General features: G+C 43.2%; 1 protein-coding gene across 2 annotated transcripts in view; it reads left to right on the top strand.

The window, feature by feature from the left end:
- DDR2 (discoidin domain receptor tyrosine kinase 2) overlaps window positions 1-22,441 on the top strand; it is a 117,893-nt gene that overhangs the window by 42,166 nt on the left and 53,286 nt on the right. The window contains exons 1-2 of one of the 2 annotated variants that reach the window (XM_031688702.2): window positions 5,131-5,369; window positions 14,471-14,579. In XM_031688702.2, coding sequence (XP_031544562.1) covers window positions 5,361-5,369; window positions 14,471-14,579 — 118 coding nt within the window. In that variant the 5' untranslated portion in view covers window positions 5,131-5,360. Of the gene's footprint in view, window positions 1-5,130; window positions 5,370-14,470; window positions 14,580-22,441 lie in introns of those variants that run through there. The other variant, XM_031688703.2, reaches the window with a different exon arrangement.

The following is a 22,441-nucleotide window of genomic DNA, read 5'->3' as shown; positions in this document are numbered from 1 at the left end:
TTGAGGATGCCCACCCAGGGGAATGTTTTGTTCCTGGACAGCCTGAGACTCCGGGACTCCAGGATGATGGGGTGATGCTGAGCTTTCAGACTTTCTATCATATGATTTCAGCCCTGGGACCCCTTTGTCCTTGCAGATCTTCACATAAGAGGGAGAATTTGTGAAGAAGCAAGAGCATGCTTGGGTTGGGTCATTCTTTTACTGAACACGTTTAGATGCATATTCTAACCAAAATTTTAGAAGCAGTGGCACCCCAGGACTCTAATATTGGAATCTGGGACTGTGACAGGAAGAGGTATTTTTGACATGATACATCTATGAGGTGTTAGAGTCATTCGTCACTTACAGGGCGCTGTGGGGAATAGGATAGAGTCCGTGCTCTCAAATTGCTTATAGATATGGGGTAGAGACAGAAGAGGAAACTATGGACTGTGTAATTAAGCCAACTGTTTGCCTCCCCATGTTCCATCTTCTGTGTATGTTGTAGTGAAATGAAATAGGAGAAACACTGCGCAGTGTTGGCTTATCTTTCACTGGTATTCAAGACTCTGATAAATAATTCAGGATTTGAGGCGATCAGGATGTGAAAGGAGGAGCTGAAAAACAAAGGTAATTTACCAATGTATGTTTGTAGATTAAAACACTTGAATAAGTAGGATTCTCCTGCATAGAGAAGGACTCTTGCCTACAGTTTCCTAAAAAAAAAATGATTTTTCAGCTTCTATTTGAATATACACTTCCAATAATGGGGAGCTCATATCCTCACAAAGAAACACACCTCATCTTTGGATGGCACTAATTTTTAGGATTTTCCCCTTTATTTTTGGTTAAAAAAACACCAAAACATTCTTCCTCTCTGAAACATCCTTAGTTTTGACTTGGCAGCTCTGTTGTGTGGTCTGGATCCTTCCACTTCAGGACCGTGTGTCATATGCATGAAGACCCCCCAACTCCTAGCAGAGTCTTCTTTTTTCCAGGGGAAACATTCCAAGGTCCTGCTACGAGTCCTCTTGCTTTCTCTGTGGAGAAACAGCTTCTCTTTTCTCCCCGCTCGGTGTGGGTGAAGCGGCTTGAACCTGGAGATCCTGGAGATTCTGCCTCCTCGGACTTGCACAAAGCTCAGGACGCCCTCCCTGAGGAAGGTCTCGTTCCTCTTATTAGTCCCAGTTGTGCAATTTCAAATCCTTCTCTTGCTCCTCTTTGTCTTATTTTTTTCCCTCCCACTGTTTTTATCACACAGGCATCATTGCGCATTGTGACTCACATTTCTTATCTTTACTTCTTTGCAATTACGGTCACTCTGCTTCCTTCTTAGATGATTTCTTCCATTCTCCTTTGAAAAATTTTAACTTCTCCCACCAGCTGGTGCTATTTAGGTCCTTTTCATTGTCCTCCAGTTTTAAAACCAGATTATATTTACAATCCCGTGGAACCAGTCAGTTCAAAAACACCAAAAGCAGTGCAAAGTCTTAAATGCACTCTCTTCTTGCGTGGCTGTTGTCTGCCCAACTAGACTCATATGTGTGACCCTGAGGATAGATGACTGAAGTGCCCATCACTGCTGCTGTCTCTGAGCACGCAGTTTGTTGATCTGGGTTTAAGAGTATTTGCTTCTATGTGCGGGTTCAATTTTACCTCCTGTTTCAACCCCATGCTTCTCATTCTCCTCTCAATAGCCGTAGCACTTTTACTTTCTACCATAGAATTTAATTGTATAAACTTTGGTGCTGCTCACTGTCAAGAAGGAACAGAATACGAGAGAGGGCATGTCCTCGGCATTTCTCCCCTTCATTTTGCAGATTAAGAGACAGGATCTCAGGGAGAATATTTGGCTTGTCCAAAGTTACACCATTAGCTGAGCAGCTGGTCAGACACTGTTTCTGCTAAACCACTCAGCTTGCTAACTCCGTTGGCTTTAGTAGAGAAAAGGGCTTAACCTGTGGCATCTCTGCCCTTGTGTGTGTGTGAGTGTGTACATCTTTTCCTTTTTACCACCTAGCACCTGCAGTGTGTTTGGTGTTGGGGACTCAGCAGTGATCAGAGAGATGCTGTCTCTGCCTTCAGGGAATGTAAATTCAAGTGCAGGCCAGGCCGTGTGCTAGGAATCAGGTACTCCAGGCCCTGGTTTTTCTGTTTAATGGATTTTGCAATAGCTTCTTCCCCTCCACTCAACGTCGGCCTTCTCCAGAGTCTCTCTGACTTTCCCAAACCCAGTTATATCCTCTGTGAGCACGCGGGGGTCCCCACGGACTGATGACACCATCCACCATTGGATCCTGTTGCTCGGTGCACATTCTTGTAGTTGCAGCTGAGCGGATCCTGCAAGAAGGAGCTCAGCCATGCACTTGACTCAGACCTTCCCCTTGCCTTTTAGAATGTCTGCCTGGCGTGGTCATTGAGAAACCTCAGCCTGAAAAGAACCTCAAGCTTCAGAAAGAGGCGCCCACGTGTGTTTGCTGTCAAACACAAATCATTGGCGAGTCTCCTCTTCGCTTCCTTTTCTGGAGGAGGCACCACATATGAGGGTGTTCAGGGCATGGGGCTGGCATGGCATAGAAAGGGCACCTCCCTGTCCCTAACCCCAGAAGTGCCATGTTCCCTGATGACCAGGGTCCACCTTGGAGCAGCGGAGGCACGCAGCCTGAGAGCATGAGGGGGTGGGTGGGGGGTGCTGGCTTTGCAGAACGTGCTCGTGGGCCTTGTTCCCGACTGCGGAGGGTCGCTTGCGTGCGTGCCCTTCACCCTAATTCAACACACGCCAACAACAAACGACTATCAGACAGGGCCTCTGACCAGTCACAGACCGTTTCACAGAACACGAGTTTACTAGGGACTCTTCACGGTGAGCTTAGCTTTTTCTTCAAGGAGTGCACCCTGTCGGGTCTGCCAGGTTCCCCTGGGATTTGCCCTCTGGCTTTGGCGAAGCCCTGGGGAGAAAGTCCCCAGCTCCAGCCTCCTCCCTTCTGATAAATGCTTGCTGTCCTGCTCGGTGGCTGCCTCCCAGGACAGGGGGGTGGGGGGTGGGGAACCAGCCCCCTTTCTGTGAAAACCTTTGGCTGGACTTCTCTGTCTCTCCCAGGGGTGAGCGACTGCGGTTCCTGCAGCCTCAGGCTTGGCACCAGCTCATCTCTGGTGGATCTAGGACCTCGATCTCCCATCTCACTCCTGCTAGAGCATCTGTGTCCCAGAGTGACCTCGCAGGGTCCCTCTCCATCCGACTGACTCTTCACAGCCCCTGCCATCGGTGACTTTTGTTCTAGACACAAGCCAGCGGATTCCTGAAAGGGGCTGTGCGGGCTTCTCTTGCCATCTCTGCTCCGGCCTCAGTCTGGCGGCGCTCTCCTCTGTGGTCTGGACAGGGAATGGGGATGAACCTGGGCTGCCTGTTGTCTTTGTCTTGTGATATTTAAAGCAACCCAAGTGGCAGTGACTGTAATCCAGTATGTTCCTGGGCTGGAGGGAGGAGCAGAGCCCCACCTGGGTCGGGGGCAGTGCTGTGATGCCGCGGGAGCCTGGAAAGTGTTTGGAACTATGGCTGACAGAGTTTAGATGCCAGGGCTGAGAGGGGCCTCAGAGCTCCTCCATTCTCACTCACCCACCCACCCCCATTCTGAGCCCATCAGGGAAAGGGACCGCTCAGGTGACAGTGTGGTTGGTGGCAGCCCTGGGGCTAGAACTCAGGGCCTGAGGTGGGTTTGCAGGTAGCGCGTGCAGCTTCTGCTTTCGCCCTCCTCATCTGGTCAAGATCCTTTTGAGGCCCTGAACTTAATGTTGTACTTGTAATTTTATACTATGTTAATAAAATGGACCCAGTTCAGGCCTTTCTAGGGCACTGAACTCCCTGTGTGTGTGAGTTCGCGTGTGAGGGGAGGGGGCAGATGTGAACACCGAGCTGTGCCAGTGCTGTGATGCCAAACGCAGCTCGGAGGCCAGGCACCCGAGAGGCCCCAGGTCAGTCAACAGGAACCAAGGAGCACGAGGTGGAGGCAGGTGGGGACCGTTTTATGTTTGGAAAATGCTGCCTTCACTTCGTCTTTACTCTCCTTCCTCTCCCTAATTGCGTGAAGGCATTCAATGTGACATTCCCTCGTGCTAATAATCTAGAAAGGATCCCAGGCTAGTGATGTCACACGGTGGGTGTTCTGTGGTCCCTTCTGCCCCTGGCAGGGCCCTGTCTTCTGTGACAGTGATTTCACTCAGCATCTTCTCCGCTTCCTGGATGGCGAGGGAGGGGGCCAGATAGCTCCAGGCTCTTTCCTCCCCCACCGCTTTGCCGAATTCTGGTTGTCAGTTTACAGATGAAAGAGTGAGGAGAGCAAAGTGCTTTTCTAACAAAGGCAGGAGCAGAGCTGGCTGTGCAGGGAGGGTTGCCTCGGGTCACCAGGGGCACATACTGTGTGCTTAAACACCGGCAGATTGGGCCAGTCTGGGCTTTGGCTCAGCACCCAGCAGCTACATTTTGAGAAGCACGAGATCAGGACTCCCCGAGGAAAGCTGGGAGTGAGGAAGACATCAACAAATCCTTGGGAATCAAGACAAAGCAGGGGGATGTTTGGTGTGGCGATGGTGTGTGAATGTGAGTGTGTCTGGGGGCCCCTCTCCTGCCAAAACCAAGCTCATTTCTGCATATTTGTTTGCTGAGTATTAAATACTCCAAAGATTGCTCTTGCTATTTGTTGAATCTGAAATGAAGATGACTCAGCAGAGAGGAAAACAAGCTTTGAATGCCCCGAGCGGCCCCTGAATGAAAGTCTGTGGTCCTAAAGCAAGTGGCTTTTGTTCTCCCCACCAAGCCCTGATCTCCAACACACACGCCCGGGGAACAGGGACCCCGCACAGCTGTGCACGCGCTGCACCCCGATTCCGCTCCGATTTGACCCAAGTGCCTTTATCTCATAGCTCATTTCCCCGTCCCACTCCAGCAGCCTTTCCAGGGCCCCACCCTTTCCTGCAGGAAGGCTTGTCTGAGTTTAGGTGGAGGGGCCCTGGCTGCAGGCCACAGCTGGTTTTCCAGGATGGCAGGCACTTCCTCTTTGGCCCTCATCACGGGCTCAGTGTGAAGATTCCTCAGGGAAATCTGAGACTTTTTATTCTTCCACAAAGTGGTAGTGGCCTCAGATTGTCTCTAGCTTTTGGACCTGGAAAGATGGATTGTCTGGGGAGGATGACCATCTGCCACGTCAGGTGTGCCCTGTTTTGTACCCAAGCTGTATTCCTGAAAAGTTGGGTATAAACTGGGTTTAGGTGTACTGAATCACATTCTGAATTACTGGGAGGATTTGCTCCCAGAGGAACTCTGCAGTGGACCCTTTTATTAAGTGAAGACTTATTTTGTAATGTGGAGGCTCACTCAGTGATTTATGAGTCTGGTAAGTAGATGGAACACTTCTGTATACTGAATGTTATTTTAAATGTACTGCGTGGAAACTTGTTATTCAAAGGTACCCAGCACTGAGGGCTTGTGCAAAGAATTATTCTGTAATGTGGATAAACATCTCATGATTTATGAGCTTAGCCAGTTCAGACATTTCTTAAAGTGGGATATCCTTCTCGATCTGCTTCAGAGCAAAAGATGGGTTTTGCTAATAATCAGAGTTGGGGGGGAAAAATGAGAGCTCTACTCTGTGTCAGTTACAGTCACTTCAAAAGGGTTAGGGAGAAGCCGAGGTAACTCAAACTTTCCATTTTGTTAGGGCAGAGCTCCTCAGGGCTGCCGGCTCTGCCTGCTTTCCATATTATCACTGAGTGGAAATGATGTGCTGTTTTTTCCAAATAAGTGCAGTTAACGATCATAGCAACACTTACAAAAGTGTTTCTTTTTATATCAAAATGTATGTCACCTAAATCAATATCCATCTCTCTAGTTATCTATGATGTGTCTGTCTGTCTATCTATCATCCATCTGTAACGCATGTATTCAGCCCTACAATAAAAAAGAAATAGCCCCTGCAGTGGGGCTTATGTTTTGGAGCACTGAATGCTGTTCCTCCACCAGGACAGAGAGCTTCACACCCCGAGATCTCTGGGTGTGTGAGTTAGGGGAGAGACCTGAACCTCCTGCTTACCCTTTCTCACTCAGCAGCTCGAAAGTCATTTCAGCACTCAGTGCCCAAGGTTCCTGGCTCTACCCTCACTCTCTATCCTATCTGAGCGCTAGAGTAAACCCTGTTACTGGGGAAATGGTCTGACTTTTCCCCTCAGCTTTATTGAGATATAATTGACATATAAACATTGTGTAAGCTTAAGGTGTACAGTGAGTTGATTTGATACATTTATATAATGCAAAATGATTATCACCATAGCATTAGCTAACATCTTCATCCTGATTTTTGTTGTTGTTGTTGTTGTTGTTTGTCTTTTTTTTTTTTTTGTGGTGAGAACATGGAAGATCTACTCTTTGGTATAAAGTACAGTATTATTAGCTATAATCACCATGCTGTACATGAGATTCCCCAGAACTTACTCATCTTATAGCTGGAAGTTTGTACCCTTTGATCAGTATCTCTCCACTCCACCCTCATCCCTGGTAACCACAACTTAACTGTTTCTCTGAGTTTGGCTTTTTTAGATTCCACATATAAGTGATGTCATAAAGTAAAAAATGGTCTGACTCTTTAAGGCAGTTGGATAAGAAGAGTGTGGTACTTCCTCAGGTGTGTCTAACCTGGACCTTTAAGAGACCCGGGACTGACCAGGAGCAAGCCCTACCTGTAGAATTCTCCCCAGAATGGGATGGTGTCAGGCAGGATGTACTGATGGCTTGCTCTTAAACCATGATGTGGCCCTGACTGTGTTTCAGAAAGAAGCCTCTGGAAGCTCACCCAAGTATAGAGATAATACAAGAAGTTTGATTTTAGATTCTTTTTTTTTTTTTTAATTCCTGGTAGTTTCTGGCTGTGGCTATCACACTCCCATCTGCCTACCCTTCCATTGACTCCCTGGTTTTTCTGATGGTTTTGACCCGTGGCCTGCCTAGATCCTTGTGTGGGCAGTCCTGAGATGGAGAGTCAACCATCTCCCATCAGATCAGGGAGGTCCTGAGTCATGGCTCCTTTTGGAGTCAGATTGGAGTGTTCGTCCAGCTGGCTAGGGGAGAGGGTTTTCAACTGTGAAGAAGGAAGTAGGTTTTTCATTACAAAGGACATATTCTCTCTGAGCTGCATATTCACTGATGTTCCTTGGAAAATACTGAGCTGTGGGCAAGATAGCACTGGCCATGGTGTCAGAGGGACTGGAAGAGTCTTAACTCTGTCTTTTTCTAGTTTGTGACCCAGGCAAGTCAGAATTAATCTGATTTTGATATAGAGAGAAGCAAGGCCCCTAACCTTAAATGACTCCTGGTCTGGCTTGAAAGACAGACAGAACTGTGTATAATTCAGCGTGATGAATGGGAACGAGCAGCCAGACCAGGTAAGCCTGCCTAGGCTGTGGGTGAAGGGAGTTCGGGTCCCACTTTCCTAGTTTGTAAAGGGGGTGGTAATCTCTCCTTTCAGGTTTGTTGTCAGGCTTGATGATCCTGCATTTGTAAGCACTCACTAAGGGGTGAGTGTTCTAAAAAAAGAAAAGCATACGTAGCAATTCTTCACTGTCTTTTGCTTCTGCTCTGTATCTGCAAGTTGCATTAACCGATACCCCCTCTCAGTGCCACAGGTGATTCTCAGGTTCACCCCACACTTTGAAACTGTGGGATATACATGGTTGGTTGGAAAGCACCCTTGAGATTCTGACAGACGTCCCCCGGGAATTTTTTTTTGTTTTGATCAGAAAAACCAATGTGAATGACATTGACAAGGAACCTATTTTTTTTGTTAAAATCAAAACGTGACAGATAAGACTAGAGTTTCCTTTTGGTCACCATTTCCAATCTCCCCTGCCAAACACTGCAATCTCTGAGGGAACTGCTATCATCAGCCTTGCCTTCCAAGGATCCTTGCTTTGTCCTCACGTACTACAGTGTGCACTAGATTGGAGCTGGTTATCAGTATGGTGTTTAACTTCGAGATCTTTTATGTATATATTAAAGTATATGAGACAGAGAGAGAGAGTGTGTGTGTGTGTGTGTGTGTGTGTGTATGTATCCATAAAAGTATACAGTGTGCTTTACATAAATCTTGCAACCTGCTTGTTCACCTAAAACCATGTAGTGAACATCTACCCATGTAACTACATGTAGCTCTGACTCATACTTTTAAACTATTGCATAGTATTTCATAGTAGGACTATGCCATAGTTTATAACTTTCATTTTTTTCTTTTTTGATAATAGCCAACCTGACTGATGTGAAGTGATATCTCATTGTGGTTTTGATTTGTATTTCCTGATGATTAGCGGTGTTAAGCATTTTTTCATATATCTGTTGGCCATTTGTATGTTTTCTTTGGAGAAATGTCTATTGAAGTCATTACATTAGCCCATTTTAAGGGATTTCATTAGATTTTTTTTTTTTTTGCTATTGATTTATAGCAATTCCTTATATATTTTGGATATTAATCACCAGATATATGGTTTGCAAACGTTTTCTCCTATTCTGTAAATTGCCTTTTCATTCTGTTGATTGTCTTCCTTGCTGTGCATAAGCTTCGCAGTTTGCTGTCATTTCACTTGTTTACTTTTGTTTCTGCTGCCTGTGCTTTTGGTGTCATATCTGTGTAGTCATTGCCAAGACCACTGTCACGAAGCTTTCCCCCTTTATCTTCTTCTAGGAGTTTTAAAGTTTCAGGTCTCACATTTAAGTTTTTAACCCATGTTGATTTGATTTTTGTGTATATGATAAGATAAGGGTTCAACTTCATTCTTTTGCATGTGAATATCTAACTTTTTAACACTATATAAGAGACTCCTTTTCCCTATTATCTGTTCTTGGCATTCTTCTTGGAGACCAGTTGGCCACAGCCTCTATGGGAAAGATTATGGAGATTTTTCAAATATTAAATATAGGACTACCATATCACCCAGAAATCCCACTTCTGGGTGTTTATCCAAAATACTTGAAATCAGGATCTTGAAGAAATACTAGCACTCCCATGCTCATTATAGCATTATTCACAATAGCCAAGATGTGGAAACAACTTAACTGTCCTTAGACAAGCGACTAGATAAAAAAAAAAATGTGGCTTATACGTACAACGGAATATTACAGCCTTAAAAAATAAGCAAATGCTGCAATACGTAACAACATTATGAACCTTGAGACATTATGTTGAGGGAAATAAGCAGCTACAGAAAGACAAATACCTCATGATTCCACTTATATTAGGGATCCAAAATAGTCAAATTCATAGAATGAAGGAGCAGAGCAGTGGGTGCTAGAGGCTGAGGGGAGGGGGAAATGGAGAGTTACTCATCAACAGGCATGAAGTTTCAGTTGAGCAAGACGAGCGAGTTCTAGAGATCTGATATACAGTAATGTGTTGTGCACTTCAAACTTTGTTAAGAGGGTAGATCCTGTATTAAATGTTCTTACCACAATAAAATAAAATTTAAAAACATATTGCAAAGCACTTTTTTGTGCCCACCTCATTGTACACATAACATTAAATCTTTCTCTAGGGTAAATAATAAAAAATGGAATTAGATCAGGGTCTGTATGCATTTTTTAATTTAAGTTATCCTCTAATTTATATGCCCAGTGGCAGAGTATGAGAGTATCTATTTTTCCACAGTGTTGCCTGACTTCATAGTTTCGCACTTAATTTTTTTGCTAAGCTGATGGCTAAAATTGGTGTTCAACCACGGCTTTGGTGTTTGTCATTATGATCCTAGTACGCTCACTGAGTACTTTTAGATGTTCACCGGTGTTATATTGTTTCCTCTGTTAAATGCTTTTTATTTACTTGGCCTCATTGTCTAGTGGCTTTTAAAGAATGATTTATGGAGATTCTTTATTTATGCCAGAAAAATACATTACACATTATTTTGGTCTAAAATTTCAAATATTTATCTTAGCGACCTGCTTGTCTGTTATGTTTATGATGTCTTTCATTTCAAAGATGTTTTGAATTTTGTTGAAAAATGTATCGTTCTTTTCATTTGCTAATTTTGCTTTTTATGTCTTACTTATGCAGGTCTTCCTTTAGCTCACAGCAGATTCTCAGCATTTTCTAGAAATACTTTTATAGTTCTAATTTTACATTTTGGACTCTATTTTGGCGGGGGTAGTATGAACATACCTTTCTTTGTTTTTGAAAAGGCTGTTGAATCACCTGAAACTTTTCACCAATGCTAAATGCCCCTTTTCTCATATAGAAAGTTCCTACTTACATATGTGAGTCTTTTCTTGTATATATGAGTATTGCCCATTCTCTTCATTGTTCTGTTTATTTCTTTGCCAATTCCATATTCAGAGAGGTCTTTCCTGACCGTCTTAACCTGAAATGGCCCTCATTCACTCGTCGTCGCATTGCTACATTTTATTGTCTTCATGGTACATATGTCTCTTTAGATTTCTTATTTATTTGCTTCTTTGCTTATATATTATAAGCACCACAATCGCAGGAGTCTTCTCTGCCTTTTTTAGCACCTAGAACAACATGTACGAGACTTTTGGAAAAATCGTTGCTGTATGAGTGAATGACAGCCAGTGACTTGACCAGGGGTATATGCATTTTGAGTTTTATTTTTAAGGTTGAATACACTTTTTTGTTGAAGGAGATTGTACTATTAACCCAAGAAGTGGGTAGAGAAGGGCCTTCCATCTTCTTGAAATTCTTTCATGTATATTTATGGGTCCTGTTCACATGTCATATTGCTTAAGTGTTGAACCCTTGGGAAGATTTATTCAAAGAGGCAGAAAAGAGTGCTGTCTAGTTATCATAAGCTTTGGGGATACTTCCTTTTAGGATATGGAATTTAGAACAGCCAGATGCAATCACTGACTATGTGGCTGAAGACAGTCATTAATCCATCCTGCAACTGTTTGTCCCGCACTCTGGTAAGTGCTGAAAATGCAATGAGTACAGTTAGCATGGGGTTTGTGGGGGTGCAGACACTAACTAGACAACCTCAGTGATGGATACATAATTAGAAACTATGATCACTTCTATGTAGACAAATTACAAAATGCTTTCAGTGCTCGCACAATCAGGAAGGTCAGAGAATATTTCACTAAGGAAGTGACCACTGAATGGAGATTTGAACTGGACAAAGAGAGGAAAGGAATTTTTTGACAGAGGTCCTGGGGCAGTAGGAAATGGAAGAAGTCTGAATGTGACCGAAGTTGAAAGGTGGAGCAGGAGTTTAGCTCTGGCGAGGTAGGCAGAGGCCAGATTAAAGGAGTGTGTGGTATGGTGATAAGCAAAAATGAAAACAGAACAAAGAACAACAGAACAACCTAAGTGGATTTTGGAGTAATACAAACCCTGGGTTCGTGTGTGAGCCTGTCAGCTGTGTAACCACATCAGTTTCACCTCTTCCTCCTCAGTTACCTTATTGATGAGAACAACCCTCACTGGGTTACTGTGAATATTACATGAGATAGTCCTGGGCACGTACGTGTTAGATGTACATGGTGTAGCTATAGTACTTCTAGGTTTATTGATGGTTCTTTTGTGTTTGTTAGCTGCTGGACATTCCTAATTTTAAGTAAACAAAGCAGAAATAACCACTGGCGTTGGAGATTCACAGCCTGAAACCGAGTAACAGTTTCAAAAAGGAAATTCAGCCAACCCTTTCTGAGCAACTTGTAAGTTCTGGTTAGTTCAGTTAAAAACCATTTTTGAGCACCTACTTTGTACAAGAGATAAAGTATTCTTTTGGAACTATGAGAATGAGCCATTTTGCAGCTAATGATGAAATGGGTAATTTTAGAACAATGTTATGGAGGACCTAATAGAAGCAAATTCAATGTGTGAAGGGAATGAGGTGTAGGAGACATTCCTTGAAGAAGGAACTTCCCTCTGGGGAAGGTTATGGAGGGGAGAAAGTAATGGCAGAAAACCCACAAGGAGGTAATTGTAGGACTGTTCTTCAAAAGGCTTCCAGGAGAGGGTGGCTTGCCAAGGCAGCGCTCACAAGGCAGAATGGCTGCTCACAAGGAGCTCAGGCCTGTGTAGAAGGACATCCTGGATCATGGCTGTGGGCTAGCACGAGACTACAGCCAAGACCAGTGTCTCCAAGGCCGGCCTGTGTGTTTCTTTTTCTAAGCGTGTTTGTTTGTGGACTCATTTATGGAAACACAGTGGTCCTGCTGTTGGCAGTGAGTAGGCACCGAGACATATAAAAATCCAAATCAGTGCCATGAAACTACGCCCATCACCCTTTGAGGTCTGTGGTCACTTACCCCTGCTCCCTTCCTTGGGGCCACTTTAAGTCTTTTGTGTTTGGTTAATTTTGGTTTCATCCTCTTCAGGCAGAACTATTTGAAAACCTTTTTTTTCCCTTACCACTTTGGGTGGGTCAGAGTTCAACTGCTTAGAAAACACCATAGAAAGCTTCTGTTTCCTCAAAAGATTATCTTAGCTATGTCATCCTGTTATTTACTACATTCCAGTTATTGCCCATTAAAATCTTATTCATCCTTCAAGAATCTGATCAGGCACTGATCTCCTCATGGAACCTTCTCTCATCACCCCAGCTTCAAGGAATTTCATCTCCCTTTGTAATTTTGTACTATGTATTTTTTCTAACGATGGATCCAACATTTGTCGATTATTAGTGTCACCTAGAAGAAACTTTCTTTTTTTTTAATAAACTTTTTATTCTTGAACAGTTTTATATTTATAGAATCATTGCAACGATGGTACACACAATTCCTATTTTCCATACGATTAACATCTTACATTAGTATAGTACATTTGTCATAGTTAATGAACCAATTATAATATGTTATTATTAACTGAAGTCTATGCTTTATTCAGATTTCCTCAGTTTTCCCCAGTGTCCTTTTTCCATTCCAGGATCCCATCTAGGATGTCACATTGCACTTATTTGTCATGTCTTCTTAGGCTCCCTTAGCTGTGACAGTTTTGGGACTTTCTAGTCTTTGGTGACCATGACAGTACTGAGGATAATGCATCAGGAACTTTGTAGACTGTCCCTCAGTTGGGATCTGTCTGATGGTTTCCTGATGAATAGACTGGAGTAGTGGGTTCTGGGGAGAAAGACCACAGAGACTGCCATTTTCATCACATCGTATCAAGGATACACACTATCAGTGTGACTTACCAAAGTTGATGCTAATCTTGATCACCTGACCTGAGGTAGTGTTTGTTATGTTTCTCTACTGAAAGGTTACTTTCTCCATTTCCATACTATACTCTGGAAGAAAATCACTCTGTGCAGCTCACACTTAAGGAGTAGGGGGTGGGGCGTAGGACGGGTGGTTATGCACCACCTCTTTAGGAGCAGAGAGTATCTCCATAATTTATTTAGAATTATTTTGCTTGGAAAATTTGTCTATCCTTCCCCATTTATTTATTTAATCATTTATTTATCTCATTGTAAATATTTTATATGTGAGTTATAATCCAATTCTACTTTATTTTGTTGCTTAATTTGTTCCAGCTTTGGCCATTGGGAACTCTTTCTGTTGGCTCTTGCATTCCTTTGACATGTCCCCATCATTTTTTCTTTTTTTTTTTTTGGTATGTGTACTTTCTCAATTTGAGGCACTAAAATATTCTCTATGCTTATCTGGCACTAAAAGGCACTCCAGATTCATCTGTCCCAGCTCTGGGATCAGCAGTTTCTCCAAGGAGCTCTGGTTCCTTTTATTGAAGAAAGGTGTTAGAAATCAAGATCTGGGCACTAGGTTTGCTCGATGTTCTTGAGTGTCATTACTTCTGGACCCTTTTAGCTGATATAGCAAGGAGATAGGGATATGAGTGTGTGCTAACCTGTGTACACACGTATCTATAAATATTTCCATATGTAGCCATCTATATCTCTATTAAACTAAACGAGTTCATACTGATGTCTCAACTCTAATCCATTACCACATGGATTATACTGGGGGAACCTAAAAATACAGAATCCCAGGTACCACTCCAGAGCTAATAAATTAGGATAAATATTGACCTTGCATGTTCTGAAAGGCAAGCACATTAACATCATTGAATGTTTTTCTTGGTTTCATACTGGAATCAATGTCAAAATTATGAAAGCATCATAAACATAAGCTTTACTTTATCACCATTGACAACTTGGGTAAGTATCTATCTTAGTAAAACTTTGTTACCTGCCTGTAGTTTTGTTCATTTTAATTCCATGAGTGCATGGTCTAATAAGAGTTTGAAAATTCTTGTCTTACATAACTATTGAATGTCTCAGAGTTTTAAAATTCTTCTATTATGTGACTATTGAATGGCCCATTCAGCTATCAAAGTCTATAATTTGAAGTTCTAAATATAGAAATGAACACTGTAAGAACACAAAGATAATTGTGCAACTTGTGTTCCTTCATGTTAACAGTATCTGCTTCACTCATTTCCTCTGCTTCTCTTTCTTGTCTTCCTGCATTTTTGCTGGGCTGCAGGCTCCAGTTCCAACACCATCTTCTGAGATGATCCTGATTCCCAGAATGCCCTCGGTGCTGCTCCTGCTGCTGCCTATCTTGGGTTCTGCAAAAGCTCAGGTTAATCCAGGTAACACAGCCATTGCTCAGCCACATGCTGGAAGACCAGCTCAACACGCAAAGCCAACAGTGTTTATGCTGGGAAAGGCACTGCTAAGGGGTCCAAAGGGTCATTCCCCCTTCCCTCCCCTTTGACTTAATGTCCACAGTTAAACATGGCCATAGTAGAAACAGAAATTAATATACTCTCTATGTAACACAATGAGTATTGTGAAAGGGCTTCTTACATGGAATAGAGTGGAGTGAAAGGAAAATTGTTTTAAATAAGAGGTGGAAGAAGCAACCATTTGCTTTTTCATCTGCTGGAAAACAGAAGGAGAGACTTTTTAGATGCCTTGGAGAATTTCTGTAGATTGGTTTTCCAGTTATTTTTGGCTGGTTAAGGCTTGTATTTTGCTTGGATGTCATGGTATGCTTTTGGGACCCTGGTCTTATAGGATCTCAGGCAGTTTCTCTTTCCTACAGGGAGTGGCCATGCTCAAAAATAGTTATGTTAGTCCCCTCTTCCCAACTTTTTTATTACATATGTATTTTAACTTTAAACTGAAGTATATAGTTGTATCACTTGTCTATTACCACAGTAATGCCACTTAACAACCCATGCAAAGTTGGTGATTCAGACTAGTCTTGGCTGGGCGGTTCTTCTCTTCTCTGGATTCATGCACGCATCTGGGAATCAGCCGGTTATTTATTGGCTCATCGAGGATAACCTTGGCTCTGATGACTGGGGAAATTTCACTCTGCTCTCCTCCAGCAGATTAGCATAGATAAGTTTTAATGGAAATTACACAGGAAGAGCAGACGGGAAAACATGCCACATTTTTCAAGTCCCTGCTTAAATCATGTTTGCTGAGATCTCATTGGCTGAAGCAAGTCACATGGCTAAGCCCAGAGCCAGAGTGGGAGGGCACAAACAATTACACAGGGAAGGCTGAATACAGGGAAATGTGATGGACTGGAGTCGTTTTTTCATTTTGCCATGAATATAAATATGGGAAGTATGTATGGCACAAGTGGTCCACGTGATGTCTTGTACACACTGAGCATGTCCACCTAAGCAATGTTCAGATTAGGAACCAGAGCTGTGTCAGCACTTCAGAAGCTCTCCTCCTGCTCTCTTCCCCACCCTCACCGGAAGGGTAGTCATTATTCTGCTTTCTGACAACATAAATTAGTTTTGCCTGTTCTTGTACTTTATATAAGTGGAATCAGATGATGCGTAAGTACTCTTTTGTGTCTGGCTTCTTTCATTCAACGTTGTGTTTCTGATGTACATCCAAGTTGTTCCATGCAGTTGGTGACTATTTTTTTTCATTGTTATATAATATTATTTTGTTTGAATATTTTATTTATCCAGTCTACCGTGGATGGGAATTTGGATCATTTACAGTTTGGGCTCATTATGAACAAAGCTCCTACAATCCTTCTCGTAAAGGTCTTTTGATAGAGGCATATACTCAGCCCTTCTGGGTACATACCTAGAAGTGCAATTGCTTGGCTATATGTTGCATATGATCTGTTTTTCTTCAAACTGCCAAGGAGTTTTCCAAAGTGATTTTTACCAACGGCCCACCCCTGGCAGCGTATGAGAGTCCAGGACTCCATCCATGAATTTGGATTCCCGAGGGCATTTTCATTTCCTCCTTTTTATATGGCACGGGCATGCGTTTGTGAAATGCTCACCCTCTTTCCCTTACAAAAATTCCACTTCCATGAGATATTCTTTATACCATCACAGGATATAATCAAAACACCTTAAAAATCAATGATCAATTAGTTAAATAAATTCAGTGCCTTATTGCTTTTTTGTTTTTGTTTCTTTGTATTTGGGGGGAGGAAGAAAATTAGGTTTATTTATCTTTATGTATTTATTCTTTAACAGAGGTACCAGGGATCGAACCCAGCACATCGTGCATGCTAGGCAGGTGCTCTACCATTTGTTGGTGCATCTCAGGTCTGAACTTTGACACCATTGTTTCATTTTTCTGCTTTGTGTTATTCTCACCTAGTTGAAGTTTGGTTGCCTCCTAGTACGTTCAATAAGCCATTTAACAAGTGTCATTCTCTCTGCTCTGGTCTCCAAGGAAGAGTCGGTAAAAGTGCACAAATGGTAGGATGGTTTGATGCTAGGCTCACTCATGGAGCCTGGTATGACGTGAGGATATCCTCATGACATGACTAAGCCAAGAGAGCCAGCCTTCTGTGTTAGACAGCACTGCTGGAGCCCTGGAGCAGGAGACAGGCAGTTATCTGTAGAACATTTCTCCCTCTGTTCCTGGCATCAGCTGTTTCTACCGGCTCTTTCTGCTGAGGAAAAAGAAATAAAGGTCTTGACTTGCAGAACTCTTTAAAGGAACGTGGAATATTTGAGGTGTGTTGAAGGCATAGTCCTTCTCTCTTCCACTTCTTGTATTTCACTAAGTTAAGCTGGGGCCAGGCAGTGGGAAGCTGTGATTGGTGAGTCTAGTCACAAGGCTTGGGGCTTATGGAGGATTGTGACTGGCACAATGATGGACATGGAGTAGGTACATAATAAATGCATGTTAATTTAAGGATGACTTTTCAGAAGTCCTTACTGGTGTTACTGAAAGACTGAAAGTAAAAAAGTAAATTCTTGCCAGTTACATTTCCCCACAGGCTGGCTGTATGGTATAAATACATGAAATGTTGGAGTTAAGTCAGGAGACCTGGGTTATAAACAAATCTTATACAAAGTCATTGTTAAAATATTGTTGAATGACTGAATTGTTGTTAAATATAAATAAATTATGATAAATTACATATGTTATAAATAAACATATAAATGTTAAATTATGAATTGTTAAAATAATGGAATATATTTTAATTGATTATTAAGTATAAATACTGTTCGGCAGATAGTAACTGGGCTAAGCATTAAATTCAATTACCGTAAAAAGTCTAAAACAAATATTGATTTAAGCTCATTTTGAAGAATTCACCATGACCATTGGTCAGTGAGCCTTCTGTCTTAATATGATGGATTCATAATAAGGGTATTGAATATTTAATCTAGAGAAATCAGCAGATGCCAACAGAGGGTGACTAATGATATATAGAGAAATTCTCTATAGTTTGAGAGCATGAGTCTCCTGCAGGTCCCCCCCTCCCCTTGGAGGCAGCAGCATAGTGCTCATGTGACATAGGTCAAGGTCTGATGGCAGTGGGGCTGTTGGCTTGCTGGTCTAAAGCACTGGAGCTTTGACAGTGACAGCAAAGCAGGTGGTGGGTCAGGTGATGTTAGTGGCATTTCGGGTAAGAGCAGTGTTGAAACTGGCACTGTCACGAGGGACTGCAATGGAAGCTGTGCAAGTCCATGTGGGAAATACTGGTATACAGGTGTGTGTACGTGGTCTGGAAGTGTGGGCAGTACGCCTCCCCGTCTTCCAGCTGCAGCAGTGCGTCAGGGATTGGCACCTACTGACTGTCAATTCAAGTAGGAAGTCATTGGAAAAGTCTGAGGCAGTCCCCTCTGTCAAAATCATGGCTCAGGAGTATCATTTAGCTATTGGCATCTGCCTTAAAGAATCGCACCAACAATTTCTGAAAAGCATCTCTACAAATCAACAAAAAAATTGGATGTTACTAGAACATTCTAATGAATGGTTTGCAGTTCATTTGGAAAATAATATTTAACCCACTTGGAAAATTATTTTGAGAACAACCCTAGTTACAATCCTGGCTTGGTCATACATTAGTTGTATGACACAGAGTATGTCGTTACACTTCTCTTTGCACTTCCTTAATCCTTTCACCAGCAGTGAGATGAAGTTGGATTAGATAATCCGTGAGACCCTTTGTCACAAATTTACTGTAATTTGGTGGAGTGGGAGCTTTGCTTTCCAGATTGGGAGATATTGATGGGCTTTGGGCTTGGAAAGAGGGTCCCTGAACTTGCATGGCTGTTCTTTGTAAGAAAGACCATTTGTTCCCAACACCCTGCCACTTCCCAGGCTCAGGGATCTAAAGTCTGAATGTCATGAGAACCTTGACTTTGAGGCTAAGCACATAGGAGTTAGCTGAGGAATATTTTTCTAATTTAAACCCTAAAATGCTCCCTCGTGACCGGTTGAAACCCTGCCACAGCCTCGCCTGCAGGAGCTTCATTGTACCACAAGCCACCTGCTCTAGGGCATTTTTTTCTCTAGAGGTGGGTCCAAGAAGAAGCCTCTTAAGCAGAAGAAATAGCATATGCAAGGTCTAGGAGGGAGGGAGGATACATGGTAGGCTTCCTGGTGGAGGCTGATGAGTGAGGGACCCAAAGGGGCAGCTTTCCGTCCTCCTGTAGAGTCTATTAGTCAAGAACCCTCTTGCCCAACTTGGGCTGAGGCTCCTGGACTTAATGGAAGAGCCGAGGATCTCCATGGGGTAGAGACGTCTCCAGACTCCACAATGAAGTACAGAATATGCCAAGCTATTATAGCTGTTTGATCAGCCACCAGGGTCAGGCTTCTCCACGGGGTATAAAACCAGTGTTTCAGTGGCCATTGAGCGCCCAGAAACACATAGATTTCCAGGTGGGAGAACGGATGTAAGTAACCTGTTAAAAGCACAGGGGCAGTTGGTGCCACTCTCCAGACTTGGCTCATGACAACTCCTTGTACTTGGAAAAGGGAGAAATACCCCATTCTCCCCAACAGGCAGCCCAGGCATTGAGGATCCATGGTGGAGAGCCAGGGCAGGACAGTGCTGGGACTTCCCGCTTCCATTCTGCATTTTCCCCTTGTAGGAAGTAGGCAGCTTGTAGCAGTTCAGAGCCCTGCGGTGAGGGTGTCCTCCTTTGGTGTCTAGAATGTTCCCACTTTGAAAGGAGAAACAATGACACTAAGGGATTGGGGTTCAGAGGGGAGTTCTTCTCTTGCTAACTCCAAATTTATCTTATGTTCATCACTTTTTTTTTTTAATATTGATCCTATATTCAGTGAGTTCTTAGGGTTTAGGGACCTAGAATTCTAGGCTATGTTGCAATGGACCTTAGAGATACTTAAGTCCTTCTTCCTCATGTTACCGGTAAAGGAACTGGTTGTTGAAGTGGGTGAGTGGTTTGTCCATGACCACACACAAAACTAGTGGTAAAGCAGGGACCCACGGCTCCTGTTTCCCTGCCCAGATTCCTTCCATCAGATACCCACCCCACTGGGAGCCATTTGAGGAAATTACCTTTCCCCAATAATCATGTATAGCTGTGCAGCCTTATGGTTTCCTTTCTGCAACTTCCAATGTGCATTTATGGAGGTGAGAGGTAGTTTGGGTTTGAAGGTCAGCCTGAGGCCAAGGAATGGAGAAAGCCCACAGGATCATGTAGGATGCACACTTGGAACCTTGGTCTCACTAGCACACTCAGCAAGCAAGGCTAAAGCCAGAAGCCCTTCAGGACTGACTCGGCCTCGCAAAGAAACCAAAAAGCACTAGAGATGCTCTGGTTCCCTTCTGCACAGTGTTTGTCTCCCACCAAGGCTGATACTTGCTACTTTCCCTACATACATTTACCAATTGGAAAATCACTTTTGTTTCTTTCGGTTCTCATCATTCATGCCCTCAGAGATGTGCTGAGAGGGTTTATTAATGAGAATGTGGTGCTAGTTCCAGGTTTCCAAAACCAGGCCTGAGGTGCTAAGGCTGAGTGTGTGTGCGTGCGTGCGTGCGTGTGCATGTGTGTATTTGTATGGCCTGAGAAGGGTCCGGAGGAGGAGATAAAAAGGCTGGGAAGAGACCTCCTTGGTTGAATTTCTCTTAAGTGAGCAATGCTAGCTGCTGCCCAGATTGGCTTTTTCTTGCTTTTGTGTTTGTTTGTCAAGTCTAGCCTGAGAGTGGCCTCTGGTATGCTTCCTGCCAGTAAACGGATCTTTCTCTGGGGATAACAGAAACTCATTTGCCCCTTAAGCACTCACTTGTGCCAAATGGGGAAGAAGAGAATGCAAGCTTCAAACAGTAGCAACTAATATTTAATGAGAGCTTAACATATTCCTGGTACCATTCTAAGTGGTGTCGACAAATTTAATCTTCACAATCATCTTATGAAGTTGGTCATCTCATGATTCCAGTTTCACAGAGGGGAAACTGAGGCATAGAAACATTAAGTAACTCACTCAAGGTCATTAACCTAGCCAAGTGGCAGAGCTGGGATGTGGTCCACCTCTGGCCAACCTGCTTTCCACCTCTGTGCTCTAATCACCTCCTGGAATGTTAGACACAGAATGTTTGTGCTGCTCAGTCGCATCAAGTCCCCAGTGTCATGCTGTTGAGATACTGAAGGTATAATAGTGAGCCAGAGATAAAGGATTGGCCAGGCTGGGTGAAAAGAGGAAGGGAGAACATTTAAGCTTAAGTAAAGGCACAGAGATGTAAACAGCAAAACAAGAGTGTGGAGATGGTTGTTGCTGAGGGGTCGAAGGGCAAAGATGAGGTTAAGGTGGCACCAAAATCAGGAGCCACTTCATTTTGGGATCCTCAGTATGTGACAAGTGCTTTCCAAACAAGGCTTTGCCTTTACCCAGTGGTAACAAAATACCATGCCATGTCCTCCGTCCCAGGATGCATGTTCCCTTTGCTGTAAGGTTTCAACCAGTCCTGGATCAGGACATCACAAAATTTAAGCAGGCAATAAGCCTCTCTGGGCCCTCTTTCCAGATTGTTCCCCAAATTGGTGGTTCTTCTTGACCCTACGTTCACAGTACAGACAGTGTGGAGAGTATGTCTGACCAAGCTCAGTGTGATGACAACCTAGGTGGTGAATGGACCATGGCAATGGAAATTAAGGGATTTAAATTCTGGTTCCAGCTTGGTCATTATCCAGCTTTTGACTTTAGGTAAATCTCTGTGCCTTACTTTGCTCACTTATTAAATGGGAAGCATAAACTCTGCTTTCTGCACTTCATAGTGTTCCTGTAGAGGGACCAAATGAGGTAGCAGACATCAATGGGATTTGAAAGTCATATGCAGATATCAAGGGTTGTGATTTGTTACTTTTGGAAAAGAAGGAAATTAAAATAACCCAAACGTTATAAAACAATAGTTTCTATCAAGCAGAGGAAAGAGAAAGTGACTATTACGGTCCCTTGTGGTCTCCAAGAGAGACTCAAGTTACCTTTGGGGAATGAGGGGTTCTATCAACCCCGAACTCTGGCCATCCTGACTCCAAGGGATGCAGGGCCCTGTGCCCAGGGCAAGCAAATCTATGACAGTGTGTTTTTTCTGTGGAGAACAGTCTGATTGTTGACTTAGCTCTTGGTCCTAGCCAGCAGGCCTCTAAAGAGCATGGATGTGGCAAGATAGGCCTCCCAGGATTTTCTGGTGGTTTGGACACTGAATACATAGTAAAGTAAAGTAAAAGTTAAGACATTCAAAACAATGAGGGTTTTTTTTTTTCTGGCTTAAGTGGGAGGTTATGAATTGTTTAAAAATATAAAACTTTTTTTTTCTGCTTCATAGATATTTATGACTTTGGCCATTGTCTTCTTTAGTGTGGTGATGACCTCATGTGTACTCATGGCCAGCACCTGTTACAGTGCTTGGCTTATATAGGAAATTGATAAATGTTTGAGGAATAAGGAGAAGGCGGGAAAGAATGGAAGTCAAGAAGCTCCCTGGTTTCTCTGTGTTTCTTTTTGCTACAAAAAAGGATATAAATCATTCCATGTGAGACTTGATCTGGTGATGTCAGGAAGCTAAGGAGGGGACATAGAATATCCTCCCTTTAAATGGTGGGGGTGCTAAGTAGGAGGATGATGGACTGACGTTCCCCGAGCTGCAGCTACTAATGTAAAGAGCAAAGAGATCCAGCCTCCGGTGTCCAAGGGCTGGGAGAGCCCTTCCCCTGGCAAAGGTGGAGCAGCCTCTGTGCTTATTCCTAAA

Source organism: Vicugna pacos, chromosome 21 (genome assembly GCF_048564905.1).
Source record: "Vicugna pacos chromosome 21, VicPac4, whole genome shotgun sequence".
NCBI classification, from domain to species: Eukaryota; Metazoa; Chordata; class Mammalia; order Artiodactyla; family Camelidae; genus Vicugna; species Vicugna pacos.
Note: the sequence above shows the minus strand (reverse complement) of the source record. Positions and strands in the feature narration are given on the sequence as shown.